Source organism: Geotrypetes seraphini, chromosome 1 (genome assembly GCF_902459505.1).
Source record: "Geotrypetes seraphini chromosome 1, aGeoSer1.1, whole genome shotgun sequence".
NCBI lineage: Eukaryota > Metazoa > Chordata > Amphibia > Gymnophiona > Dermophiidae > Geotrypetes > Geotrypetes seraphini.
The window spans coordinates 130606427-130631088 of NC_047084.1; the positions used below are offsets into that span (position 1 = coordinate 130606427).

General features: G+C 45.5%; 1 protein-coding gene across 1 annotated transcript in view; it reads left to right on the forward strand.

Moving 5' to 3' along the window:
* The first annotated feature begins 413 nt into the window (after positions 1-413).
* Positions 414-24662, forward strand: part of FGF2 (fibroblast growth factor 2) — an 87630-nt gene continuing 63381 nt past the window's right edge. Inside the window, exon 1 of the mRNA XM_033938690.1 lies at positions 414-622. Coding sequence (XP_033794581.1) covers positions 457-622 — 166 coding nt within the window. The 5' untranslated portion in view covers positions 414-456. The remainder of the gene's footprint in view (positions 623-24662) is intronic.

Genomic DNA, 24662 nt, shown 5'->3' on the forward strand with positions numbered 1-24662 from the left:
ACAGGACACTGGGCTTGATGGACCTTGGGTCTGTCCCAGTATAGCAACTCTTATGCGAGCTAAGTCTAGGACAATCGAGCCATTGTGACATCAGCGCTGAGGCTGGCTCTTAGGCATTGGTGGAAAGAGGCCTTGTGACGTCACAATCTCGGCTCTGGAACGTTGCTAGGAGGAGGTGCTGAAAAGTTCTGGCCCAACTAAGAAGAGAATGGAGTGGATGCTCAGAAACAATATTGGCACTTACTGAAATAAGAAAACGCTCTGAATTTAGGAAGTTGGCAGGTCGGGGCTGAGAACTTTCCAGCATCCCGTCCAACTTAACAGTGGCCAGACCGGTCCTAAAGCTCGGCTTAGCGTGGGAGAGTGGGTGTGTTTGGGACGGAGGAGGAGGAGGAGGAGAGGGACTGGGGAAGATGGGCTCAGAGGGTGCGTGAGAAGGCTGCACTGGAGCTCGGCATGGCCGCCGGAGACATCACCACCCTGCCGCCCAACCCCGACGACGCCTTCCCCCCGGGCAGCTTCAAGGAGCCCAAGAGGCTCTACTGCAAGAACGGGGGCTACTTCCTGCGGATCAACCCCGACGGTCGGGTGGACGGCGTCCGGGAGAAGAGCGACTCCTGCAGTGAGTGCGGGGGGGGGGGGGGGGGGGTTGGATTCGGCTCGTGGCTGGGCCGATCTGGCCAGGGCAGGATCCCTGCATAGGCAAGTGCCTAGGGTCTCCTCAGTTGCTGCCCAGCCTCTGGTGAGGAGGGGGCTGCTGGGCTGATCTGGTTTATAGTATATCCCCTGCTGGTAACAGCCAGGGCAGGATCCCTGCATAGGCAAGTGCCTAGGGTCCCCTCAGTTGCTGCCCAGCCTCTGGTGAGGAGGGGGCTGCTGGGCTGATCTGGTTTATAGTATATCCCCTGCTGGTAACAGCCAGGGCAGGATCCCTGCATAGGCAAGTGCCTAGGGTCCCCTCAGTTGCTGCCCAGCCTCTGGTGAGGAGGGGGCTGCTGGGCTGATCTGGTTTGTAGTAAATCCCCTGCTGGTAACAGCCAGAGTAGGATTCCTGCATAGGCAAATTAGGCACGTGCCTAGGGCCTCCTGAGGTTATTCTCCAGGCAGCAAGCAGCGTATCTTCCCTCCTGTGTCATCCTCTAATGGTTTTCCCATTCTGAAACTTTTTGAAATGTATTTATACTATGACCTGGGGGGAGGGGGGGCAATTGGCTTATTTGCCCAGAGCTTACCAATGCATTAATCCTGCTTTGACACAACGAGCCCTTGTAATTTTAAGGAGCTTTAAACGAAGGGAAAGAGCAAACAAAATCAATAACGTCCCCAATGCAGTGGCTGGGATTGGAACTCATTTTGCTGGTTGATGAGAGATCGGGGGGGGGGTGTCATTTCACATCCCTTTCTTCTAACTTTCTGCACGTGACAATTTTTCTCGTGTTGCCAAAGCAGCACATTAAGTGATTTAAGTAAAACTGGAAAGAAATGATTTATAAAACTGAAAGAAGGGGAAGGTGAAATTTTCCAGGAAACCCCATGTTGACTTTTCTCACTTAATCAGGAAAAAATAACTTACTTTTAGCCAGCAGCAAGTCATGCACCACAGAAATCAATTTCTTTCACCAAAGGACGTTTATATAGGATTCTGAAATCCTGTTTTTACAAGCTCCTGGGAGATCAGGGTGCTGTTGTGCTGATTGTCATCAGAAGCTGATGGTGGGAGCAGCCTGATATATGAAAGACTGAGAGCTAAAAAAATCACCCCAGGCCCAGCTGAATTTAAAAAGTTGGAGTCCATAGGCAGGACTAAAGGGCAGTGAGGGGGGGGGGAAGCAAGCAGAAACAGGGTGCTCTTTCCACTTGAGAGTTGGAGCCTTCCAAATTTGGCACTCTAGGCAATCGCCTGTGTTGTCTATTTTAATTAAAAACCCTTTTATCCTGCACTACCTTCAGTTCTAGACAGCATACAAATTACATAATCCAAAAGGAAAATCGTAAAGCAATATTTATCACTATATTTATACCAGTGTCTCTCAAACTGTGTGCCCCCCCCCCCAAGAGATTCTGGGTTTGCCATGACAGGTTCCAGAATTAAAAGTTCCCTTCATAAGTATACACTAGAATAGATGACATGTACGTCATATGAATTTATTTATTTTCAAAATAGGACGAATTGTGGCTAGTTTTTAGATTTGAAGAAAAACTCCAGATGTTGGGCTATGATTAATAATAGACAGTAGGATGGGGAGGGGAGTAAGCTTGAACTAGATGCTTTAAACCAGGTGGAGGGAATGGGGTCCCTTTGGCTGTAAGTTCTTTTCATTTTACTGACTTTTAGATAGGGAAGTCAGAAATTGCATTGGAAATGAAGACCAGACAGAGATGAAGATGTGGGTCAAAGTTTACATCTAAGGCCGGTAGTGAAGGAAGATGATGGTGGAACTCCAAAAATGGACAAAATTTCCATCAAGGGCATTGAGCTGTGGGAATCGTGAAGAGGTTTGAAGATAGAGTAAAGATCTTTTGTAGGAATAGAGCAGGGGTAGGCAATTCCGGTCCTCGAGAGCTGGAGCCAGGTCCGGTTTTCAGGATATCCACAATAAATATATGTATGAAATAGATTTGCATCTCAAGGAGGCAGTGCATGCAAATCCATCTCATACATATTCATGGTGGATATCCTGAAAACCTGACCTGGCTCCGGCTCTCGAGGACTGGAATTGCCTACTCCTGGATTAGAGGAATCATGCAGTCTTTTGGTGATATAGGTCTCTTTTGCCTTTTTTGAACTAATAGTTGCCAGATTCTGGCTGCCGTCTGCAAAACTGCATATCAATTACGCTTGGGCGGGGAATGTTTGATGGGTCGCGTGGGGTTTCTTAGAGATGCAATGGGGATGTTGACTGGCTTACTTCTGCTGTTTTCCCTTTATACCAGGGCCTCCTAGAGGGCCGTAATCCAGTCGGGTTTTCAGGATTTCCCCAATGAATATGCATGAGATCTATGTGCATGCACTGCTTTCAATGCATATTCATTGGGGAAATCCTGAAAACCCGACTGGATTGCGGCCCTCAACAAGGGACTTTGAGATCCCTGCTTTATACCATATTGATATTGCTTAGGCTTGTCTTGTTGGCTGGTTGTACAGTCTGTATTGCAATTCACAATAAATATACATATATAACACCACCTATCAGAAAATATAGGTGTCTGCAATATAGGTCAGCGTTTAACTGGTCTACATTGCAGACGCCTAAGTTAAGTACATAGGAGTTGCCATACTGGGTCAGACCAATGGTCCATATAAGAACATAAGAATAGCCCTACTGGAACAGACCAAAGGTCCATCAAGCCCAGTATCCTGTTTCCAACAGTGGCCCAAGTACCAGACAGAAACCCAAAGAGTAGCAACGTTCCCAAGCTGAGATTGTGATGTCATAATGTCTCATTCCACCAATGCCTAAGAGCCAGCCTCAGCAGTGATGTCACAATGGCTCGATTGTCCTACACTTGGCTCACTTAAGAACATAAAAGTTGCCATACTGAGACAGAGTAATGGTCCATCTAGCTCAGTATCCTGTGTCCAACAGTGGCCCAAGTACCAGACAGAAACCCAAAGAGTAGCAACGTTCCCAAGCTGAGATTGTGATGTCATAATGTCTCATTCCACCAATGCCTAAGAGCCAACCTCAGCAGTGATGTCACAGTGACCCGATTGTCCTAGACTTGGTTCCTATACATGCTCACTTATGCGTACTTTATTTTTTAGTTGGTTTTTAAATGATGCAGTCAATAACTGCTCTAATAAAAGCCAAATAAAATAATTAAGTTAGGCCACAGTAGGGCACCTAAAGTCATCTAACTTATGATGCCGTTAGAATATGACCCTAAATGTATATCTGAGGTACTAGAGCAGGGGTGTCAAAGTCCCTCCTCAAGGGCCGCACTCCAGTCGGGTTTTCAGGATTTCCCCAATGAATATGCATGAGATCTATTTGCATGCACTGCTTTCATTGTACGCTAATAAATCTCATGCAGATTCATTGGGGAAATCATGAAAACCCGACTGGATTGCGGCCCTCGAGGAGGGACTTTGACACCCCTGTACTAGAGGATTAGGTTAAGTTCATTTGAATCTTGGCTTTAATAAATGAAACAAAGGGTGAACATATTATAATACTTGGTTTCTTTGTTTGGTACACACACGTGCAAATGGTTATCGGTACTAATGGACGTGTGTCCCTCCTAATGAACAGCTGAGCAGCTGATGTCAGTCAACGGCAGGGTAGCTTTCAGAATTCTTGCCGTCAGTGTGGTTTGCTCTGACCTCCGGCTGAACTGCCTTATTGCTCTCCAGAAAATCAAAGAAAGGGGACTTTGAGGTGAGAATTGTGGGTCGGGGGCACTCTATTATCTGAAGCAGAAATTTGCATGAAATGGGATGGGGGGGAGGAAGGGCAGCTAACAAAACCCTGATGCTATTGTAAAGCCAGTTTCTCGGCAGGAAACAAAACAATTTCTTAGAAATATTGGCAAAAGCCTGAATTCTAGTATTGAAACCAGGCTTTTACAGTCCTCCAAAACACCCTTCCCAATCGTACTCTCGCCCATTGCACTTCAATTTCAATTGTGTGAGTTCTGCCCGAGCAGCCCTTCCAGTCGGGGATCCAAGAAAAAGAATTGGGGGGGGGGGGGTAGCTGCTTATTTTCATGCCAACAGAAAGGAAGGACATCAAACAAAGCTGAGTATGGAGGAGCTCCAGTGTGAGCTGCAGCTTCTCTCCTGCACGGGCCAGTCTGGTCTGCTGCCACAGGCGCATGAGGGACAGGCGCTGGAGCAGACAGAGCAGCTGCCCTTCTGTGCTTCCCACCCAGCTGCCTGCACAGAGGAAGAGGAGGAGGAAGGAGCCTGCAGTTAGTGGTAGACTCTCAGGCAAGATGTTGAGTGATGGGAGGGAAATGAGGTGAAATGAATGCTGGATGGGGGAGATGGAGGAAGAGGATGTGAATGTCAGGGGAGTGAGATTAGGTGAATGACGGGTGAATATCCATCCCCTCTGCACTCTGCCATGCGGACTTGGTACAGTTTTCCTCAGGGCCTGCATTAGGGGGATGCAGACAAGGCAGTTGCTCTGAGCTCTCATGCTACATGGAGCCCCCCCCTACTTGTGTGAAACCGAAGGAGATACAGCCAGTTGGTAAGCTTTGGGACCCCTCACAAATTTCTGTCCTGGTTTTCCTCTGGGATAGGCCCATGGGATCTGCAGAGAGAGAAAGAGATAATGGTTACTGCGGATGGGCAGACTAGATGGGCCATTTGGCCTTTATCTGACGTCATGTTTCTATGTTTCCTAGATGTACATTGCCATCTGTTCTGCAGCAGGTGTGTAAGAATCAAACCTGAAGAGATGAGAATGGCATAGTGGCATACCAAAGGGGGGGGGGCGGGGGGAGGTCCGCCCCGGGTGCACGCCTTAGGGGGGTGCACAGCCGGCTAGGTCCGGGTTGTCTGTTGCCGGTCCGCGCAGGGCCGGCAAGATCGAATTGGGACCATCGGCAGCGTTTGGGCTGCAATGGCGATGAGCGGCATCAGCGACCTCCCCCGCGACGCAATTCATGATCGGCAACACCTTCCCCCCCCCCCCGCGATGACACTTAAGTTAGGCAACAGGCCTCCTTCTACCCCCGGCATCAACAGAACTTCAGATCGGCAACGCAGTGCTCAGTCCAAAGCTTCCCCTCTGAACTGCCTGAGCGGAAACAAGAAGCTGAGTCAGAGGGAAGCTTTGGACTGAGCACCGCGTTGCCGATCTGAAGTTCTGTTGATGCCGGGGGTAGAAGGAGGCCCGTTGCCGATCTTAAATGTCATCGCGGGGGGGAGGGGGGTTGCCGATCTTGTTGCCAAAATCGTAAAGGTGAGAGAGATGAGCCTGTGGTGGATGGAGAGATTGAGAGAAGGGGGCAGATGATGGAAGTGGGGAGAAGGGGGAGAGAGAAGAGGGCAGATGATGGAAGTGGGGAGAAGGGGCAGATGATGGAAGTGGGGAGAGAGAAGAGGGCAGATGATGAAAATGGGGAGAAGGGCCAAATGATGGGAGTGGGGAGAGAGAAGAGGGCAGATGAAGGAAGTGGGGAGAAGAGAGAGCAAATGCTGAATGGAAGTGATAAAGAAAAAGGACATATGCTGGATGGGGAAGAAGATAGAGTTAGTGAGATAGAGTTAGTGGAGGGGTGAATGAAAGGGGTGGTATGCTGTGGGTAGACACAGTGAAAAGAGGGAAACTGAGGACTGCATAGTAAGAAAGAATTTAATTTAGACGGAGGCAGAAAATAAAGAAGAAAGACCAGAGAAGGAAAGGGAAGAGAGAGAGATGCCAGAGAACGGGGAAGAAGACAGAGATATCAGATCTGAGCAGAGGAAATGAGAAGAGAGAGATGTTAAAAACCACAGGGGGGAGGGAAAGAGAGATGAAAGGAGAAATATGCCAGACCATGAGGGAACAGAGGGAAGAAAATGGATGCCAGACCAAAAGGGGGGGGTCTAGAGGAGAGATGGCAGGGAGAGACAGACAGTTTCTGGAAGGGGCAGATGCTGGATTGAAGAGACAGGGCAGATGCTGGAAGGAAAATAATGAAAGGAAGATAAAAGCAGAAACCAGAGAGAACAAAAGGTAGAAAAAATCATTTTATTTCTATTTTGTCATTAGAATATATTAGATTTGAAATATATATATCCTGCTAGAGACGTAACTGGGGACTGCAAAGCCCAGGCAGTGCTTCTTTAGCTAGATGGAAGGAGGGGATAAATAAAAGGAGGGCACATGATGGGGGGGAAAAGGATTGAGTTAGGGAAATACTGGAGGGGGTGAGGGAAAGAGGTGGGGAGCTGTAGGTAGACAGTAAAAAAGGAAAATGATAACAGGGTAGTAAGAATGTAATCTAGATGGATGCACAAAATAAATTGAAAAAGAAAATGAGGGAAGAAAGGGATTGCAGAAGAGAGGTGTGGGAGAGGGAAGGAGAGGAGAGAGATGCCAGATCAATGGGGGTGAAAGGAGAGATGGAAGGGGGAGGCATACGGTTTTTGGAAGAGGCATAGAAGGAGAGAGGATGCCATATAGGGGCAGAGAGACGGCAGACAGTGGATGGAATGAAAAGAGAACAAGAAGATGAGGAAAGCAAAAACCAGAGAAGACAAAGGTAGAACAAAAATTTTCTATTTATTTATTGCTTTAGGAGACATATGTCACTGTTTCTGAGGAGTCTTAAATAGTTTATCAGGTTTAAATTTCTTAGCTTACAGACCTCAGTGGTACCACCTGTATGCCACTAAATGTTTAGATCATACAGAACACTGGCACCCCTATTCGTCATTGGACTCTTATGATAATAGCTTTAAGACTCCTCAATTGATACTTATATCCTTTTGACTAAGTGGAGGTCTGAAAACTAATAGAGCCGGTTGTTTGATTTGTATTGACTGTTTCTGTGGAGCATTTTATGCAGAGTCCAGCTTCTTGCTGGTTCAATTTAACCTTTGTCTATGTATTTCTATTTTATCCCCCCTTTTACAAAACTGTGGAGCGCCAGCCGTGATGGTAGCAGCTCTGATGTTCAGAATTCTATAAGCGTCAGAGCTGTTAACCACCGTTGCTAAAATCCATACTACAGTTTTGTAAAAGGGGAAGAGGTTAGTTTGTTATGACATATTCCATACTAGGCGAAGGTGTTTTCTGTGTTCTGTTTGTTCGAAAAACATGATTTTCTGTTAGGATTGACGGTGTAGGATTGATCTGTACTAGTCTGGCTTGTTTAGTTTTACAATGGGTGTATTGATGTACTGTTCACTGCAATATGTAAGATGCTGCCTTTTCCTAGGTACTCATGTGTGACGTGTGGCTTGTTACTAAAAATCATGTTTTTTCTTACAGATGGGGGGGGGGGGGTGCCAAAAAATGATGGGCCCCGGGTGTCACATATGCTAGGTACACCACTGGAATGGCACTTTGAGTAAAGCGATGGGCTCCTTCTGAAACTTTTTTATATGGCAGCTTGGAATCTTTTTGATCTGGCAATTTCCTCATTTTGCTTTGGTCTTCCAGCTCAATCTGGTGCTGCAAATCTATATTACCTCTCTACTTACTTTAGTTCGATCTCTGTAGTGAGAGTTATTGCCTGGGGCTTTCGAAATCCAGCCACTTGCTCTCACTGGCTCCCTCTGGTTTGTGTAGGATATTCAGTACTACTAAACCAGTCGCCTGAAGATCCGAGCCAGGACACGGAACTGATTTTCCTCAATGCATAGCACGGAGATAACCATCAGGGCCTGGAATCTGAACTTATGTCACCATTCAGTTCGCTTGGGACTGGGAGTGTGTGGTGCAAGGGTTAGAGCTACAGCCTCAATACCCTGTGGCTGTGGGTTCAAATCCCTTGCTGTTCCCTGTGACCCTGGGCAAGTCATTTAATCCCCTCATTGCCCCAGGTACACTAGATGGAGTTTGAGCCCACCAGGACAGATAGGGAAATATGATAAAATACCTGGATGTAAACCACTTAGGTCAGGATATAAGTGGTATATAAATAATTAAAAAAATTAATTAATAATAAACACGCACACAAAAAAATTAATGTGACTAGGAACTGCTGAGTAATAAGCTAAACCAATTAATGTCTTACATGTGAGTGACAAAGGCTCTAAATCAGTGGTCTCAAACTCAAACTCTTTGCAGGGGCGCATTTTGGATTTGTAGGTATTTGGAGGGCCGCAGGAAAAATAGTTAATATCTTATTAAAGAAATGACAATTTTGAATGAGGTAAAACTCCTTATAGTTTATAAATCTTCCCCCCCCCCCCCGAAGACCTGCATGTTCCCCACTTCTTTGCAGTGTCCTCCAGCTTCCCCCCTGGCCTCCCAGTCTTAGTTTCAGCTAATTAACGCAGCCTGCAGAGAGGATCGCCGGTGCTGTGATGTTCCTTGCAGGCCATTGGCCTCCGCAACAAGTTCCCTCTGCCGCAGTCCCGCCTCTCCTCTGATGTCAGGGGCAGGATTGCGGCAGTGGGAACATGCTGCTGAGGACCACGGCAGCCTGCAAGGATTGCTGCAGCACCGGCAATCCTCTCTGCAGGCCGTGGTAATTATTTGAAGGTAAAAGTGGGAGGCCAGAGGACACTGCAAAGAGCGAGCAGCACTAGTAGAGGCCACGGGCCGCAAAATAGTACCTGGCGGGCCGCGAGTTTGAGACCAGTGCTCTAAATGAACTCAGGAAAGCATGGGTCAAGCAAATAGAATCTTTAAGGGAGAGGAAAGGATAGACGGGATCCATCATATGGCCTTTATCGACCTTCTTTTTCTATGCTGCTTCGTTTTCACATATATAGCCACTTCAAAAATTAAAGATGTTTCAGTTTAAGAGGTGAGGCGAAACCAGTGGAGGTACCACATAAACTTTAGGCGAGCATTTCTGTACACCACAGGCCTCTTAATTTAGGCCTCTAGAATTTAGTCAGGCTTCAAACTGTGTACTAGGCCTTAGAAGAAAACAAATCAAAATTCAGTAAATTATATATATTTTTTTCCTACCAGCTTTGTAATGCTTCTTGTAAGAACTGCAGAAAACAAGCTTTCACTTACCTTTTCTCAGCTTTTGTGCTTTTAGTTCCTACATAATAGGCCGTTTCACTCAGTCTCAAGTTGAAAAGTACAAACGTACCCCCTAATTCTATATAGGTGTCAATTAGGTGTCTAAATTTATGCTTACATGGACATTAGGCTAAGGTGAGGAATGGCTAGGGTTACCAGATGTCTTGGGAAACTCTGACATGTCCTCTTTTGAGAGGACTTTCCAAAATCCGGCAGTTTGTCCAGGTTTTGGAAAGCCGGCCTCCAGCCACATCTGGAGGGACGATGTCACATAGGCATCCGCACCTGCTGGAGGCCCTCCCAGAGGTGGCCTGGAGGTCAGGGAAAAAAGAAACAAGGCTGTTTGGGGAGTGGGGCTGAAGGTGGAACGGAGCTGTGCTGGAGGAGGAACAAGGTGGAGCTGGGGCAGGGCCTTGCATCTGGGTTTGCCCTTCGTTAAATATGGTAACCCTAAGAATGGCCTCCTGGCGGAGGTGGTGGAGACGAAAAGTGTATTTTAATTCAAGAAAGCTTGGGATAAGTACATTGGATTTCTATGGGAGTGAAAGGGGTAAGCCATATGGCAGGGGTGTCCAATGTCGGTCCTCGAGGGCCGCAATCCAGTCGGGTTTTCAGGATTTCCCCAATGAATATGCATGAGATCTGTGTGCATGCACTGCTTTCAATGCATATTCATTGGGGAAATCCTGAAAACCCGACTGGATTGCGGCCCTCGAGGACCGACATTGGACACCCCTGCCATATGGTCTTTATCTGCCTTCATTTTCTTATGCTTCTAAAGCTGCCAATGGGATCCAGATTTGCAGGACAGGGTTGACTCAGTCCTGGGTTTACTCCAGTGCATACAAGGACTTGTAGTTCTGATTTCCCCATTCCATTTCCTAAGAAAAGCAAGACTACAAATCCCGGCACGCACCTGGGTAAACTCAGGAGTGAGCCAATTGTGTCCTTTGAATCTGGCTCCAGTTGGTAGCCAAATGGGGTAAATGCGGGCGCTTTTCTGTAATACCAAAATTAAAAATATAAATATTTGGGCCCCACCAGCTGAAGACCTCCCTCCAGTCAGAACACTTGCAACCTAGACAGCGGATGGCAATGTCCCCGAGCCACAACCACTGCCAGCCTACCTACCTGTGTGAAATTTGTGCGCAAGGGAAGGGAGAGGGAGCAGAGGAGCCAAGAGCAGCCAGGAGGTCTATGCCACGATGTCATCTGTCAGTGATTATGTGTCTGTTTAAAGCATTAACTGGCAGAAACCTTTTCTTGTAGCTACGTACCATATTTGAAATGGAGTATTAATACATGAGGCGAGTATCTTTTGAAGGCTGTCAGTGGAAGCCTTTCCTTAGAAGGGACTGTGCTTGCAAAGCATGAGATGACACTAACTTCGTAAATATTTGGGATGCATGGCTTTTATTGCCAGGGAACAAGAGCGGACATTTAGAAATGCAGAAGATGTTACCAAAACTGTTATCTTGTGCAGGGCCTCTAAGTTTTTACATTTTTATTCAATTTTCCATACATTCTCCCAGGGGAGCTCAGAATGGTTTAGAAATACATGAATTTATTCAGATACTCAAGTAGTATTTTTCCCTGTCCTGGTGGGCTCACAATCTATCTAATCTAATTTGGGGCAGTGGGAGATTAAGTGACTTGCCCAGGGTCACAAGGAGCAGCATGGGTTTGAACCCACAACCTCAGGGTACTGAGACTGTAGCTCTAACCACTGCGCCACTCTAGAAATCAAAATGCAGCAAAAGTGAGCCAAGTATAGGACAGTCCAGCCATTGTGACGTCACCGATGAGGTTGGCTCTTATTGGTGGAATGAGGCATTATGATGTCACAATACCAGCTCTGGTTATCAGAGGCTGGAACTTTTCACACTACTGTATTTATTTATTCAGTTTTCTATACCATTCTCCCAGGGGAGCTCAGAATGGTTTACATCAGTGTATCACAAACTGTGTGCCTCCTGAGATTCCAAGTGTGCCGCAGCACACTGAGGAGGAAGAGAAGCACTGGCCAGCTGACTTGCCTCTTGCTGTGAGGCACCTCCTGTAGGGCCAGAGGTTCACCTGCCAGCACTGTATCTTCCTGTTGTTGTTGCGTTTCTCTCTGCACCCCCCGACCATCACCCCCGGTCCAGCAGTGGCAGCTCCGTGTGCTTTTTAATTTGGTCACACAGCTGCCGCTAGGTTTAATTTAGACGCGGTTTCATCCAGGAGCATCAGGGCCTTTGCTAGGTCGGCCGGCATCCTCAAAACGGGCCAGCCTAGCAAAGACCCTGATGCTCCCGGATTAAACCGCGTCTAAATTAATCCTAGCGGCAGCTGTGTGACCAAGTTAGAAAGCACACAGTGAGCTGCCTCTAGAGACGGGAGAAGTACTGCTGGACAAGGGAGGAGGGAAGGCTTAAGGAGGCTGTCATAGGGGAAAACACCTTCCAGGGATTCAAGACAAAGTTAGACGAGTTCCTGCGGAACTGGAACGTACGCAGGTAGGACTGATCTTGGTTAGAACACTGGTCTTTGACCTAGGGGCCACCGCGGGAGCGGACTCCTGGGCACGATGGACCACTGGTCTGATCCAGCAGCGGCAATTCTTATGTTCTTATGAAGGGAGAAGGGGGAGGATGGAAGGGAGAAGGGGTACTGCTGGATGGGAGCAGGGAAAGGGAAGGGCGAAGAGGTGCTGCTGGACCTGGTAGAAGGGGAAGGAAAAGAAAGATGCTATACACTGGAGGGAAGGGTGAGATGGTGGATGGGGAGAGAGCATATTAACTGTGAGTGGGGTTGGGGGGAGGGAAGGAAGGACAGAAAATTGTTACAGGAGGAGTGAGAGTGATGAGAAAGGGAGAAATGGACATGGGGTGGAGGAGATGGAGAAATGATACATGGGGAAAGAATATGGGATGGGGAGTGGGAAGGAAGGATGTCACTCGAGGGAAGAGGCAAGGAGAGAGAGAAAAAGTGTGCAGGAGGCAGAAAGGGTTGGACTCATGGAGAGGGTGAGATGGATGGGGAGGACAGAAAGGAGGGAAGGAGAAATGTCACACTTGGGGGAAGGAGGAGAGGGAAGAGAATGAAAAGTTGGACTCATGGAGGGAGAGAGAGATGTTGGTCAGGAGAAGGAAGGAGAACCGAAGGAGAAGAAGCATGCAGGAGGAAGAGAGAAAGAAATGTTGAACTGGTGGAAAGGAGGGAGAAATGTTGGACCGAGAGCGGGGCCAGAAAGAAGGAAGAGAAGGGAGATGGACTGCAGGGGGCAGAAAGGAGGAAGGGAAAGAGAAATGTTACATTGGGAGGAAGGGGGGGGAAGAAGAGATGACAAAAGGAAGGGAGAGATACCAGACCAGGGAATAGAAGGGAAGGAGGGGAGCTGGTAGTGCAATAGAAATAATAATAATAGTAGTAGTAGTAATAATAATAGAGAGAGATACTAGACTGGGAAGGGGGAAAGGAAGGAGAGAGATGTCGGACCACTGGGAGGAGGGAGGGAAGGAGAGAGATGTCAGACCATGGAAATGGTGAGGGAAGGAGAGAGAGAGGAAGGGAAGGGAAGACATGGAAAAGTAGATTTTGAGAAGAAAGCAGAAAAATGGAAATATTGAATGTTAAGTTAATGCCAAAGATGGATGCAAGTTTGTTCCAAACAGACCGGGGATTTTAAATTACAGTCCACTTGAGGGGGCAATACTTTCAAACTAGAACAAAACACAAAACCCCCCTCTCATCAATACTGGGCAAGTTTCTCAAATAATATCATCAGATAACATTTAAAGGCTTTTAAATATCTAAATGTGCTCATAAGCTCTTCAACAAGGCGCCACAGCAGCGGTACAATGTCGCTGGAAAGGTGCTTGAATGTTAATCATAACACATTGAATGGAGCAAGGATTCTCGCTTCTCCTGGAGTGGCAAATGTTTTGGCTCTACAAAAGCTGTTTAACAGTAGACCACTTATCTGAAAAGGTCAGTTCACGGCTCCAACACAGTCTGTGTTTCGCTACGCTGCATCAGGGAGCCGGAAGGATGAGCTTTTTATATGGGTTTTATTTGCAGTGTGCAGTTTCTAAGAAGAAGAAGGTGCTATGAAAATTGTGCTCATAGTTAAGAAACAAAATTCATTATAAATACAGTGGTACCTCGGTTTACGAGTGCACCGGTTTGCGAGTGTTTTGCAAGACAAGCAAAACATTCGCAAAATCGGCGCCTCGGAAACCGAGCGCGCTTCGATTTGTGAGCGCCCCCCCTGCGAACCGGCACCCTCCCCCCCGCGATCCGGCAGCCCCCCCCCCCCCGCCGCCATCGGGCCCCCCCCCCGCCGCGACCTGAGGTCCCCCCCAACCCACCCGAACCCTCTTCTTACCTTTCTGTAGCCTCCGCAGCGGCACTGGCACCAGCATGTCCTGTGCGTGGTGCCGGTGCCTGAAGATCTGCTTCCTGTGCTGGGCCTGAGAGTTCACATCGAACGTGAACTCTCAGGCCCAGCACAGGAAGCACATCTTCAGGCACCGGCATGCACAGGACATGCTGATGCCGGTACCGCTGCGGAGGCTACAGAAAAGTAAGAAGAGGGTTTGGGTGGGTTGGGGGGACCTCAGGTCGTGGTGGTGGTGGGGTGCCGGATCGCGGGGGGGAGGGTGCCGGGTTGCGGGGGGGCCTTCGGGGGGAGCAATGCCGGTTCTCGGGGGGGGGGGGGGGGGAGCAGCGCTGCTGGCCTGGGGGGGGGGGGGGGGGTGGGAACATATCAAAGCAAGTTTCCCTTACTTCCTAGGGGGAAACTTGCTTTGATATACGAGCATTTTGGATTACGAGCATGCTCCTGGAACGGATTATGCTCGTAATCCAAGGTACCACTGTATATAATAACCATGTATTTAGAACATTGTTGTAGTCTGGCTGCACGGCAGGTTACCTGATGAAGCTGTGAACTGACCTTTTCAGATAAGTGGTCTACTGTTAAACAGCTTTTGTAGAGCCACTCCAGTAGAAGCGAGAATCCTTGCTCCATCCAATGTGTTATGATTAAAATTCAAGCACCTTTCCAGCGACATTGTACCACTGCTGTGGTGCCTTGCTGAAGAGCTTATGAGCACATGTAAACATTTAAAAGCCTTTAAATGTTATCTGATGATATTATTTGAGAAACTTGCCCAGTATTGATGAGGGGGGTCTTTTGTGTTTTGTTCTAGTTTGAAAGTGAAGACAGAGGGAAAAACAGTCAAAGGACAAGAAGGTCCTGGAAATATAGTTAAAAGCACAGAAAAATAAAGTCACCAGACAAGAAAGGTAGGGAAAATGATTTTATTTTCAATATAGTGATTGAAATGTGTCAGTTTTGAGAATTTATAGCTGCTGTGTATATGAAAAAGGAATGGAAGAAAATTGCATTACAATTAGTAAAGGGGGCGGGATCTGGGGAAGAGCTTGGGAGGGTCTAGGGCGGAGTTTGGGAGGTCTGTGGCTGGGGGAACTCAGTTGATATTTGTTAGACTTCCCTGCTGGCATTTCAGGGCCCGTCTGGAGGGCCTCTGCGCATGCCTGGATGTCAGCGTGATGTCATAACGGTGACGTCCACGCACTTCTTTAGTGTGCCCCGGCTCGAGAAAGATTGAGAGACACTGGTTTCCATGAATTTATTGAGGTACTCAAGCATTTTTCCATGTCTGTCCCACAATCTACCTGGGGCAATGGGGGTTTTCTCTTATATAACATTGTATTTTATGATTTACTGGTTACAGAAGCCAAATCAAGCTGAACTACCTTGTTTTCACTTGGGTTACTGGCATGCACACTAGAGAGTTGCACGGGGACAGAAATCCCACCCATCCCCGGCAGGAACCTCTCCATCCCCACCCGTCCCCACTAGGATCCTCTCCATCCCAACCCGTCCCTGTCAGGATCCTCTCTGTCCCAACCCGTTCCTGTCAGGATCCTCTCTGTCCCCACCCATTCGCACTAGGATCCTCTCCGTCCCCACCCGTCCCTGTCAGGATCCTCTCTGTCCCCACCCGTTCCCACTAGGATCCTCTCCGTCCCCACCCATCCCTGTCCCCACCCGTCTCCACCAGGATCCTCTCCGTCCCCACCCGTCCCTGTCCCCACCTGTCTCCACCAGGATCCTCTCCGTCCCCACCCGTCCCCGTCAGGATCCTCTCCGTCTCCACCCATCCCCACAAGGAATTACCTCCATCCCCGCCCGTCCCCATAAAAAGTAGCAATTACTTCTGACAAGATAATCAATTTCACAGTTTCTTTTGTGTTTGTGCTGCAGTTTTCCTTGTGGAATCTCTTTGGTGAAACCCTTTTTTTGTTTTATGTTCAGGTAATTAACTTATAAACCCCCTCTTTTACTAAGGCTGACACGTCCATTACATTATATGGACGAACTCTGCTTCCAAAGCCTTCCATCCCTGTGGGAGTCCCGTCGGCTAGAGGGGGGTCCCCGTGGGAGTCCCGTGGGCCAGAGGGGGGTCCCCTTGGGAGTCCCGTGGGTTAGGGAGGGATTCCTGTGCGATCCCCGTTCCCGTGCAGACCTCTAATGCACACAAAGCTGGGGAGTAAAATTGAATTACTGGAAAATAAATTGTCCTGGCCGGGATCATGAGCGGAGGAGTCTTGTCTCCTGTACAACAGGCTTGTGATCATCCCAAGAGGCCGTCGCATCTTCTAGTTTCAAGTTTCAAGTTTAATCTTTATTTGATGAATCGCTTATAACAATATCTAAGCGATGTACAGTATAAAAACCATCAGATTGTGGTAATACATTTAGTTTACAAAAGTCAATTAAAAGACAGACAATGTTGGACTAACAAGAAGGGGTGGGAAGGAAGGGGAAAAGTTACAATTTTGTTTTATAATAGAAATTAACATCAAAAGGGAAGCACATTGGGTAGTAATGGGTTAAGATGATATAAGAAGAATGTGAAAACTTAAAATGTTATGTTTTATGAATCGAATGCGTCTTGAAATAGATATGTTTTTAAAATTTTCTTAAACGTGACAAGGTTTGTTTCGTTTTTAATATAATTAGGAAGGGAGTTCCATAATGTAGGGGCTTTCACAGAAAACATATCATTTCGTCTTGTACCTATGATTCTTAGCGAAGGGATTGAAAGCAATTGTAATGAAGATGATCTTAACGAACGAGAGGATTTGTATGGGACAATCATTTTTGCAATATATTGGGGTTCGTTAAAGGTCAGTGTTTTGTAAACCAAAAATAAAATTTTAAAGGTAATTCGATGAGTTATGGGAAGCCAATGTGATTTGATTAATAAAGGGGTAACATGGTCAAATTTCTTTGCATTGTGAATTAATTTGACTGATGTATTTTGGATGATTTGGAGACGTCTATTTTCTTTTTGAGTTATGTTGATTAGGAGAGAATTACAGTAGTCCAATTTAGAGATGATAAGAGAGTGAACTAAAATATTGAGTGATTTAGCATCTAAGAAACTAGAAATTGAACGTAAGAGCCGTAATCTGTAAAAGCATGATTTAACTATTTCGCTGATATGATCATGGTCAAATGTGACCCAGTTGTAAAGGAAAAACGGATAATGGTGCATATCAGAGTCAAGATTGGGACATTATAACAAAGCACTGAGAATTGCCAAATAGTTGACAGAAAGATTCAAAGGTAGTTTCCGTGGGTTCAAAAGAATTTCCACACATATTTTGATGGGTTGCCTCAGAATGTTACATCTTATGAAATCCAGAAGGAAACTCTCTTTGGCACGATGCATGTGTGTAAACAGTCAGAGAGACACAGAATGTGGAGACATTTGCCCCTCAAAAGGAAGGTGTCTCGGTGGGACCACAGCTGCAGTACCTGAGGTGTCTAACAGCACAAACATCTCGTTTCTCGAACACACAACTTATCAGAGGGAGTGAATGATACAGGTCCATTCCAGTCTTCCACCGTAAACATTGTTTATCCCTTCCAACTATTTTCTCTCTTTAGTCTTTGTAATTTTTCATTCCTGCTAGCTTTTTTTTTTCCTATTTCTCTCTCTTTCTTTTTATAATAATCTTTTATAATAATCATCTTTCTTGAGTCAGGTTATAGTATTTTTAACTTGGCCTTTGGCTGGCTAGGGGCATGATTATATGGAAAGTATTTTGGGCTTTTGTAAGCTGGCTCATCGCAGCACTATGACTGTGTCTTCACTATAATTTGGATCCAGTTCTGTTTCATGACTGTTGAACAAACTCACAGGGAAACCTGATCCCACCCAGAGGTATTCGTGAAATGGTACATTTGGTACTTTTTGAAATGTGAGGGTTAAATTCTAGCTTGCCCTGATTCTGCTGGTAGGCCGTTCCAAACCTTGTCTTTGGTTCTTACAAGTTTCTTAAACTCTTTTATGGGTTTTTTTATCACCAAGTTTTGAAACAATCCACACGGCCACTTAAATTAGAGAGATTGTTGTCTGAAACGTCTGGCCACTCGATCGTACGTGTTTCCCTGGCCTTCTTAGAAGCCCGATGCAGCTGCTCATAGGGTTGTGATCATAGCTGCTTCACAGTAACATAGTAAATGATGCTAGAGAACGATCTGAAAAGTTCTCAGCTCAGCTAAGAAAAGAATGACATGGACAGGGTTCAATCAATGATCTGAAACAATGTCAAAAGAGAGAATTTTGTTTCTGCAAACTGGCACTTAACGAAATAAGACAACCCTAACCCCTTCCTGCAGGCCCCTCATTACCTCCTTCTGTGTTTTCCCTTATTGTCTCCTTTTCTTTTAAACATTGTAGTTCTCCCCCCCCCCCCCCCCCATTCCTCCCATGGTTAAGAGAAAACACCTCAGCACAGGCAAAAAAATGCTAATTATTCAACTAGATCTCACCGTAGCATTTGACCTGGTAGACCACGACATCCTGCTACAAATACTAGATACAATAGGAATCACAGGCAAAGTACACACATGGTTTCCAGGATTCCTACAATCCAGGACCTACAGAGTAAAGACAAACAAAGAAAAATCAGAACCATGGTCCAACCCCTGTGGCGTACCCCAAGGATCGCCATTATCCCCAACACTCTTCAATCTCTACATTGCATCCCTCGGCACCTGCCTAGACAAAATAGGCTTAACCTCCAATAGGTATGCAGACGACATCACCATCCTCCTTCCTTTTGAACAGCCATCGCCCACCATGACAGACACACTACACAGAACTCTAGAAACAGTGGCAACATGGATGAAAGACCACAAACTAAAACTGAACCCAGACAAAACAAAATTCATACTTCTCGAAAAAAATAAAACCCCCAACCATAACAAACCTAGTAATAAACTCAATCACATACCCCATTCAACCCGCTCTAAAACTTCTGTGAATGACGATAGACAGATGCTGCACCATGCAACCACAAATCCACAAAACAATACAGAAATAATTTGTGGTCATGAGAAACCTAAGGCAAGTTCGAAAATTCTTCGACAGAAAACAATTCCAGCTCATGGCCCAGTCCCTAGTGCTAGGTCTCCTTGACTACTGCAACATCCTATATCTCCCCTGTCCCGCAACAATGATAAAACAACTACAAACAGTACAAAACACAGCTCTGAGACTAATCTATTCACTAAGAAAACACGACCACATCATCGACTCACACTGGCTCCCAATTCAAGCAAGAATACTATTTCAATTCTACTGTCTATTATTTAAATCCATAAATGGTGACAGCCCAGCCTACTTGAACAACCGCCTAATCCAAACTACCACAACCAGACACAGGAGAACCCAGACACCATTCACATACCCTCCAATCAGAGACATCAAACAGAAAAAACTGTACGATGGCCTTCTAGCCACACAGGCAGCAAAACTAGACCACCAACTCTCCAATCTACTAATCGCGACCCCAGACTACAAAACTTTCAGAAAAGAAATAAAAACCCTGCTATTCAAGAAATCCATGAAGACGAACTAACACCGTATGAAACATTTCAATCTACTCTGTAACACCTCTGGACATGTCCAGAAATCCTCTTCTGTAATCTGCAAGGTAATGGCGGAATAAAAATCACTAATGTAATGTAATGTAATGTTATTCGTTGTTTGTCCTCTCCCATTTTTATAAAACGCTTAGAATTTGATAAGCGTTTAATCAAAGTTGTAATAAACTTGAACTGGAATTCTCTTCAGCTACGGTGGCAAAATAACGCTCAGAATTTAAGAAGTTGGCTGGTTATGCTGAGAACATTTGCTCACCCCCTCGTATGTAGTGAAAGTGAGCCAAGTGTAGCACAATCAAGCCATTGTGACATCAGTGATGAGGTTGGCTCTTATAGGCATTATGACATCACAGTCTCAGCTCTGGTTATGAGACTGAAACAGTTCACACTACCAGGGGGTGTTGAAAAGTTCTCAGCCCGACCAATAGAGAATGACATGGATATGGTTCAATCAGTGTAGGCGATGAAGCTGGATGATTAACGCTCATTTCCCTGACGAAGCTTTAGCGAAACAGGGGGCCCTGTTGGAAATCGTGGTGTGCAGCTTATGCTCCACTTTGCGGGTTTTTCCTGCTTCTACAGCCCAGCATTATGAAGACAACATTTCAGATAAGTTCGATGATGTTTTGACAACTGTTCTTTAATTAGATAAGAAGTATTTTCACTTATCTTTGGAGTTTTTCAGACTGAGGATGTGTCTTCCTGCTTCAATAATTGCATATTGAGGCAGGTTTGTCTATGACTTTGATTGTACCCCTATTAGACACGGAGGTCTTTTCTCCAAATTTTTTTGGCATAATCTATGCTTCATTATATTGATGTGTATAGTGCTGGGTACATTATTGGATGTTTATTTCTATAGAAACATGATGGCAGATAAAGGCCAAATGGCCCATCCACAGCATCCACTATCTCCTCCTCTCCCTATTGGCTAAAGCTCTTAACATTTGCATCTCCTCTTCCTATAGGCTAAGGCTCTTTACACCTGCATTGTGAGGTCATAGAGCTTTATGGTTATAGAAACATGGAGGTAGATAAAGGCCAAATGGCCCATCCAGTCTGCCCATCTGCAGCATCCACTATCTCTTCCTCTCCCTATTGGCTAAGGCTCTTAACATTTGCATCTCCTGTTCCTATTGGCTAAGGCTCTTTACACCTGCATTGTGAGGTCACAGAGCTTTAAGGTTAAATAAACATAGTAACATGATGGCAGATAGAGGCCAAATGGCCCATCCAGTCTGCCCATCCGCAGTAACCATTATCTCTTCCTCTCTCTAAGAGATCCCACGTGACTATCCCAGGCTTTCTTGAATTCAAACACAGTCTATATCTCCACCACCTCTTCTGGAAGACTTTTCTCCGCATCTAATATCCTTTCTGCATAAAAGTATTTGCTTAGATTAATCCTGAGCCTATCACCTCTTAACTCCATCCTATCTTAACTCTCATTCCAGAGCTTCCATTCAATTGAAAGAGACTCGACTCATGCGCATTTACATCACGTAGGCATTTAAACGTCTCTATCATATCTCCCCTCTCCTGCCTTTCCTCCAAAGTATACAGACTGAGATCTTTAAGTCTGTCCCCATATGCCTTATCACGAAGACCACAAACCATTTTAGTAGCCTTCCTCTGGACCGACTCCATCCTTTTAATATCTTTTTGAAGGTGCGGCCTCCGGAATTCTACACAATATTCTAAATGAGGTCTCACCAGAGTCTTATACAGGGGCATCAATACCTCCTTTTTCCTACTGGCCATACCTCTCCCTATGCAACCTAGCATCCTTCTAGCTTTCGCCGTCACCTTTTCAACCTGTTTGACCACCTTAAGATTATCACATAAAATCACACCCAAGTCCCGCTCTTCCATCATTCACATAAGTTTTTCACCCCCCCTAAACTGTACCGTTCCCTCGGGTTTTTGCAGCCCAAATGTATGACCTTGCATTTCTTAGCTGCCAAATTTCAGACTATTATTCAAGTTTCGCCAGGTCTTTCTTCATGTTATTCACTCCATCCGGCGTGTCTACTCTATTGCAGATTTAGGTATGATCCATAAAGAGGCAAATCTTACCCGACAGCCCTTCAGCAATATCACTTATAAAAATGTTAAAAAGGACCAGGCCCAAGGACAGACCCTTGAGGTACACTATTTTGCCTAGCACTGAAGTCAGGCATTTCCCAGTCTGTAATTTCCCAGATCTCCTCTGGAACCCTTTTAAAAATCAGTGTCACCCTCCAATCTTCAGGTACTACAGATAATTTTAGCGAAAAGTTATAAATCACTAACAGCAGGTCAGCAATTTCATGCTTGAGTTCTTTCATTTCCCTGGGATGTATACCATCCAGTCCTGGTGATTTATCACTTTTTAACTTGTCAGTTTGGCTTAATATGAACTTCGGTCATTCACTTGTATTTTTCTAATTTTTCTACATCTGTGATCTGCTTGAAAATCAGTATTTGGGAGTGTTTGTTTTGACAAGTTTTCAAATTTTTCAAAGCCTCCCCTGAAATCATGAAAATTCTCTATTAATGACTGGTAGAGATGTGTACATGTCTTTAAAATTTACTTCAGAATCTTAGAGAGCTCGACTCATTCTGTGAAAATGCTGTAAAATGTCATTCCACATAAATACAAACTCTAGCGTTTGCATTTGGTTGGCAATGTTTCCTGCTTTTTTTGGTATCTACTTTTTGCATCTGGTCCTCAGTAAGATTTTCTAAGGCATCCAGTATCTGAGCGTATGATTCCAAAATTGCACTCGTTACTGCTGTGTGTGCTTCCCAACAGTTTGGTAAAAAGGCAAGTTAAGCAACATCGTCTCCATCGAGAGCTATACACTTAGGGCCAGATTCTGCAAATTGGCAGCCACTGCGATCACGTATCAATCATGTTACAGCGCTGTTTACAGAATCGTGGCTAATGTCAAAGGTAGGTTTTATAAGCCTACATTTCCGGTGCCTACCTTTTATAAGAATTGCATCTACAGAGATGTCTAACGGCACCTAAGGGTATTTCAGGCATAAACCATGCCTATTTTAACCTTATATGCCATTAGGCATCCCAGTAGACATAATTGCAGTGTCCTTTTTTGCAGGTGGCTCTGGGTTTTTTTATATCACTTTTCAATTGGTTTTAAATGATGCGGTCAATTGTCACGCCAATTAGCACAAATTAAAATGATTGTTAGGCAGTGGTAGGGTGGTTTCCAGTTTTTTCGTATCATAGGAAAATAGGTTTTGTCAAACTCTGTAAAATACTCATTGACGTCATCCATGACTTAATGGACTGTGGCGCCATCTCTTGGACATTTACCAGATTTTTCAACCCACTCTCGTATGAAATAACATTCATTATGTCTTAAAATTTTCTATTGCATGCCTTTTATAATGTCTTGAGACATTGGCAGCCTGTCATAGGAGTGGCCCTTACACTTTGAAAAATCAACTTTGCGAGCTTCACATAAATAACGAAACCCTTTTTGATTTGTAATTTCTTTACCAGTATGACTTTTCAAGTTAATAAATGCGATAAATCACTGGGAAAGTTTTCCATCTTTTGGAGACATATATCTTCAAACCATTTTTAGCCCTCTCCCTTGTAAGCCAAATGCCTCATTATTTCAGCCGCTCTCTCAGGAGTACTGTAGAATTTTTAACAAGGCTTTTGTAGTGTGACAGTGTTAAGTTTATGGTTCAGGGTCAGGACCCTGGTGTAGTGTATGTGAGGTTCTGAGCATTGTACTCTGAGGGTATAAAGGTTTTGTTCAGGGTCTTCGGGCTAGATTCACTAAGCAAACCTATCGTGTACCGATCGGTTTGCGAGCCCTTTGCGACCCGATTCACTAACTTCTGTCCCGGTCATCCTCCGATCTACGCATGCAAATGAGGGGGGAACAGCATTCAAATGCAGACAGGAAGCAATTCACTGAAAAAAAGCAACACTGACTGGGCTGGCTGATCCAAAATAAGCAACTGCTGAGGACCAGTCGCTGAGGTCCTTTCCGACTGCCCTGCTTCTCTGCCCCGATCTCTTGCTATGCCCCGAATCTCTCCTGCCACCCCGATTCTCCTGCCCTTCCCCATATTGCGAGCCCATGGTTTTAACCCATGGGTTTAAAGCGGGTTAAAACCACAGGCTCGCTGGGCTAGTAAAAGTTTAAAAAAATAAAGGCGCGGCTCTAGACACTCTTAGACGCATGTGCAGACCATCTGCATCGGGACCGCAAACTAGCGATCCATGCGGTCGGAGGGGGGCGTTCCTCTGATCGCCCTCATTTAAATTTTTTGTTGTCAATTTGTCGGCTTGCACGGATTGGCCACGGATCGGGCATGAAAAGGAGGTTAGTGAATCTAGCCCTTTGTTCTGATAATGTGGCAGGGTTTAATTAGCGCTCCTAATAGAACCAATATAATAATTTCCTGTGCGGTGATTAGATATCCTCTGTGAATGAAGCAGAGTTTTGTGACTACCTTTAAACATAGACTAAACTTTATTAAACTGCCTGACTGTGTCTAATTTCTAATTCATCTTGAAAAAGAAAATTCTTTCTTGTATCAGTTTGAAGCTGAGGTTTTTGGGGGAGACTTTTAGAAGGGAATATTAATAATTCATGTTTTTTTATTTAGATAGTTAGGGAAATGGGAATTTTATGCCCCCTTTACAAAACCGTAGCACGGTTTTTAGCGCCAGCCGTGGCGGTAACAGCTCTAACCGGAGGAGTGTGTGGCGCAGTGGTTGGATCTACAGCCTCAGCACCCTGGGGTTGTGGGTTCAAACCCCGCGCTGCTCATTGTGACCCTGGGCAAGTCACTCAGTCCTCCATAGCCCCAGGTACGTTAGATAGATTGTGAGCCCACCGGGACAGAGAGGGAAAATGCTTGAGTACCTGATTGTAAAAACCACTTAGATAACCTTGATAAGTGGTATATCAAATCCTAATAAACTTGAAACTTGATAACGCGCATAGGACTTCTTGCTGCTTTTTGGAACCCTGCTAGGTACTCGTAACATAGACCAGTCGCCAGTGTACTGGGTTAGATGG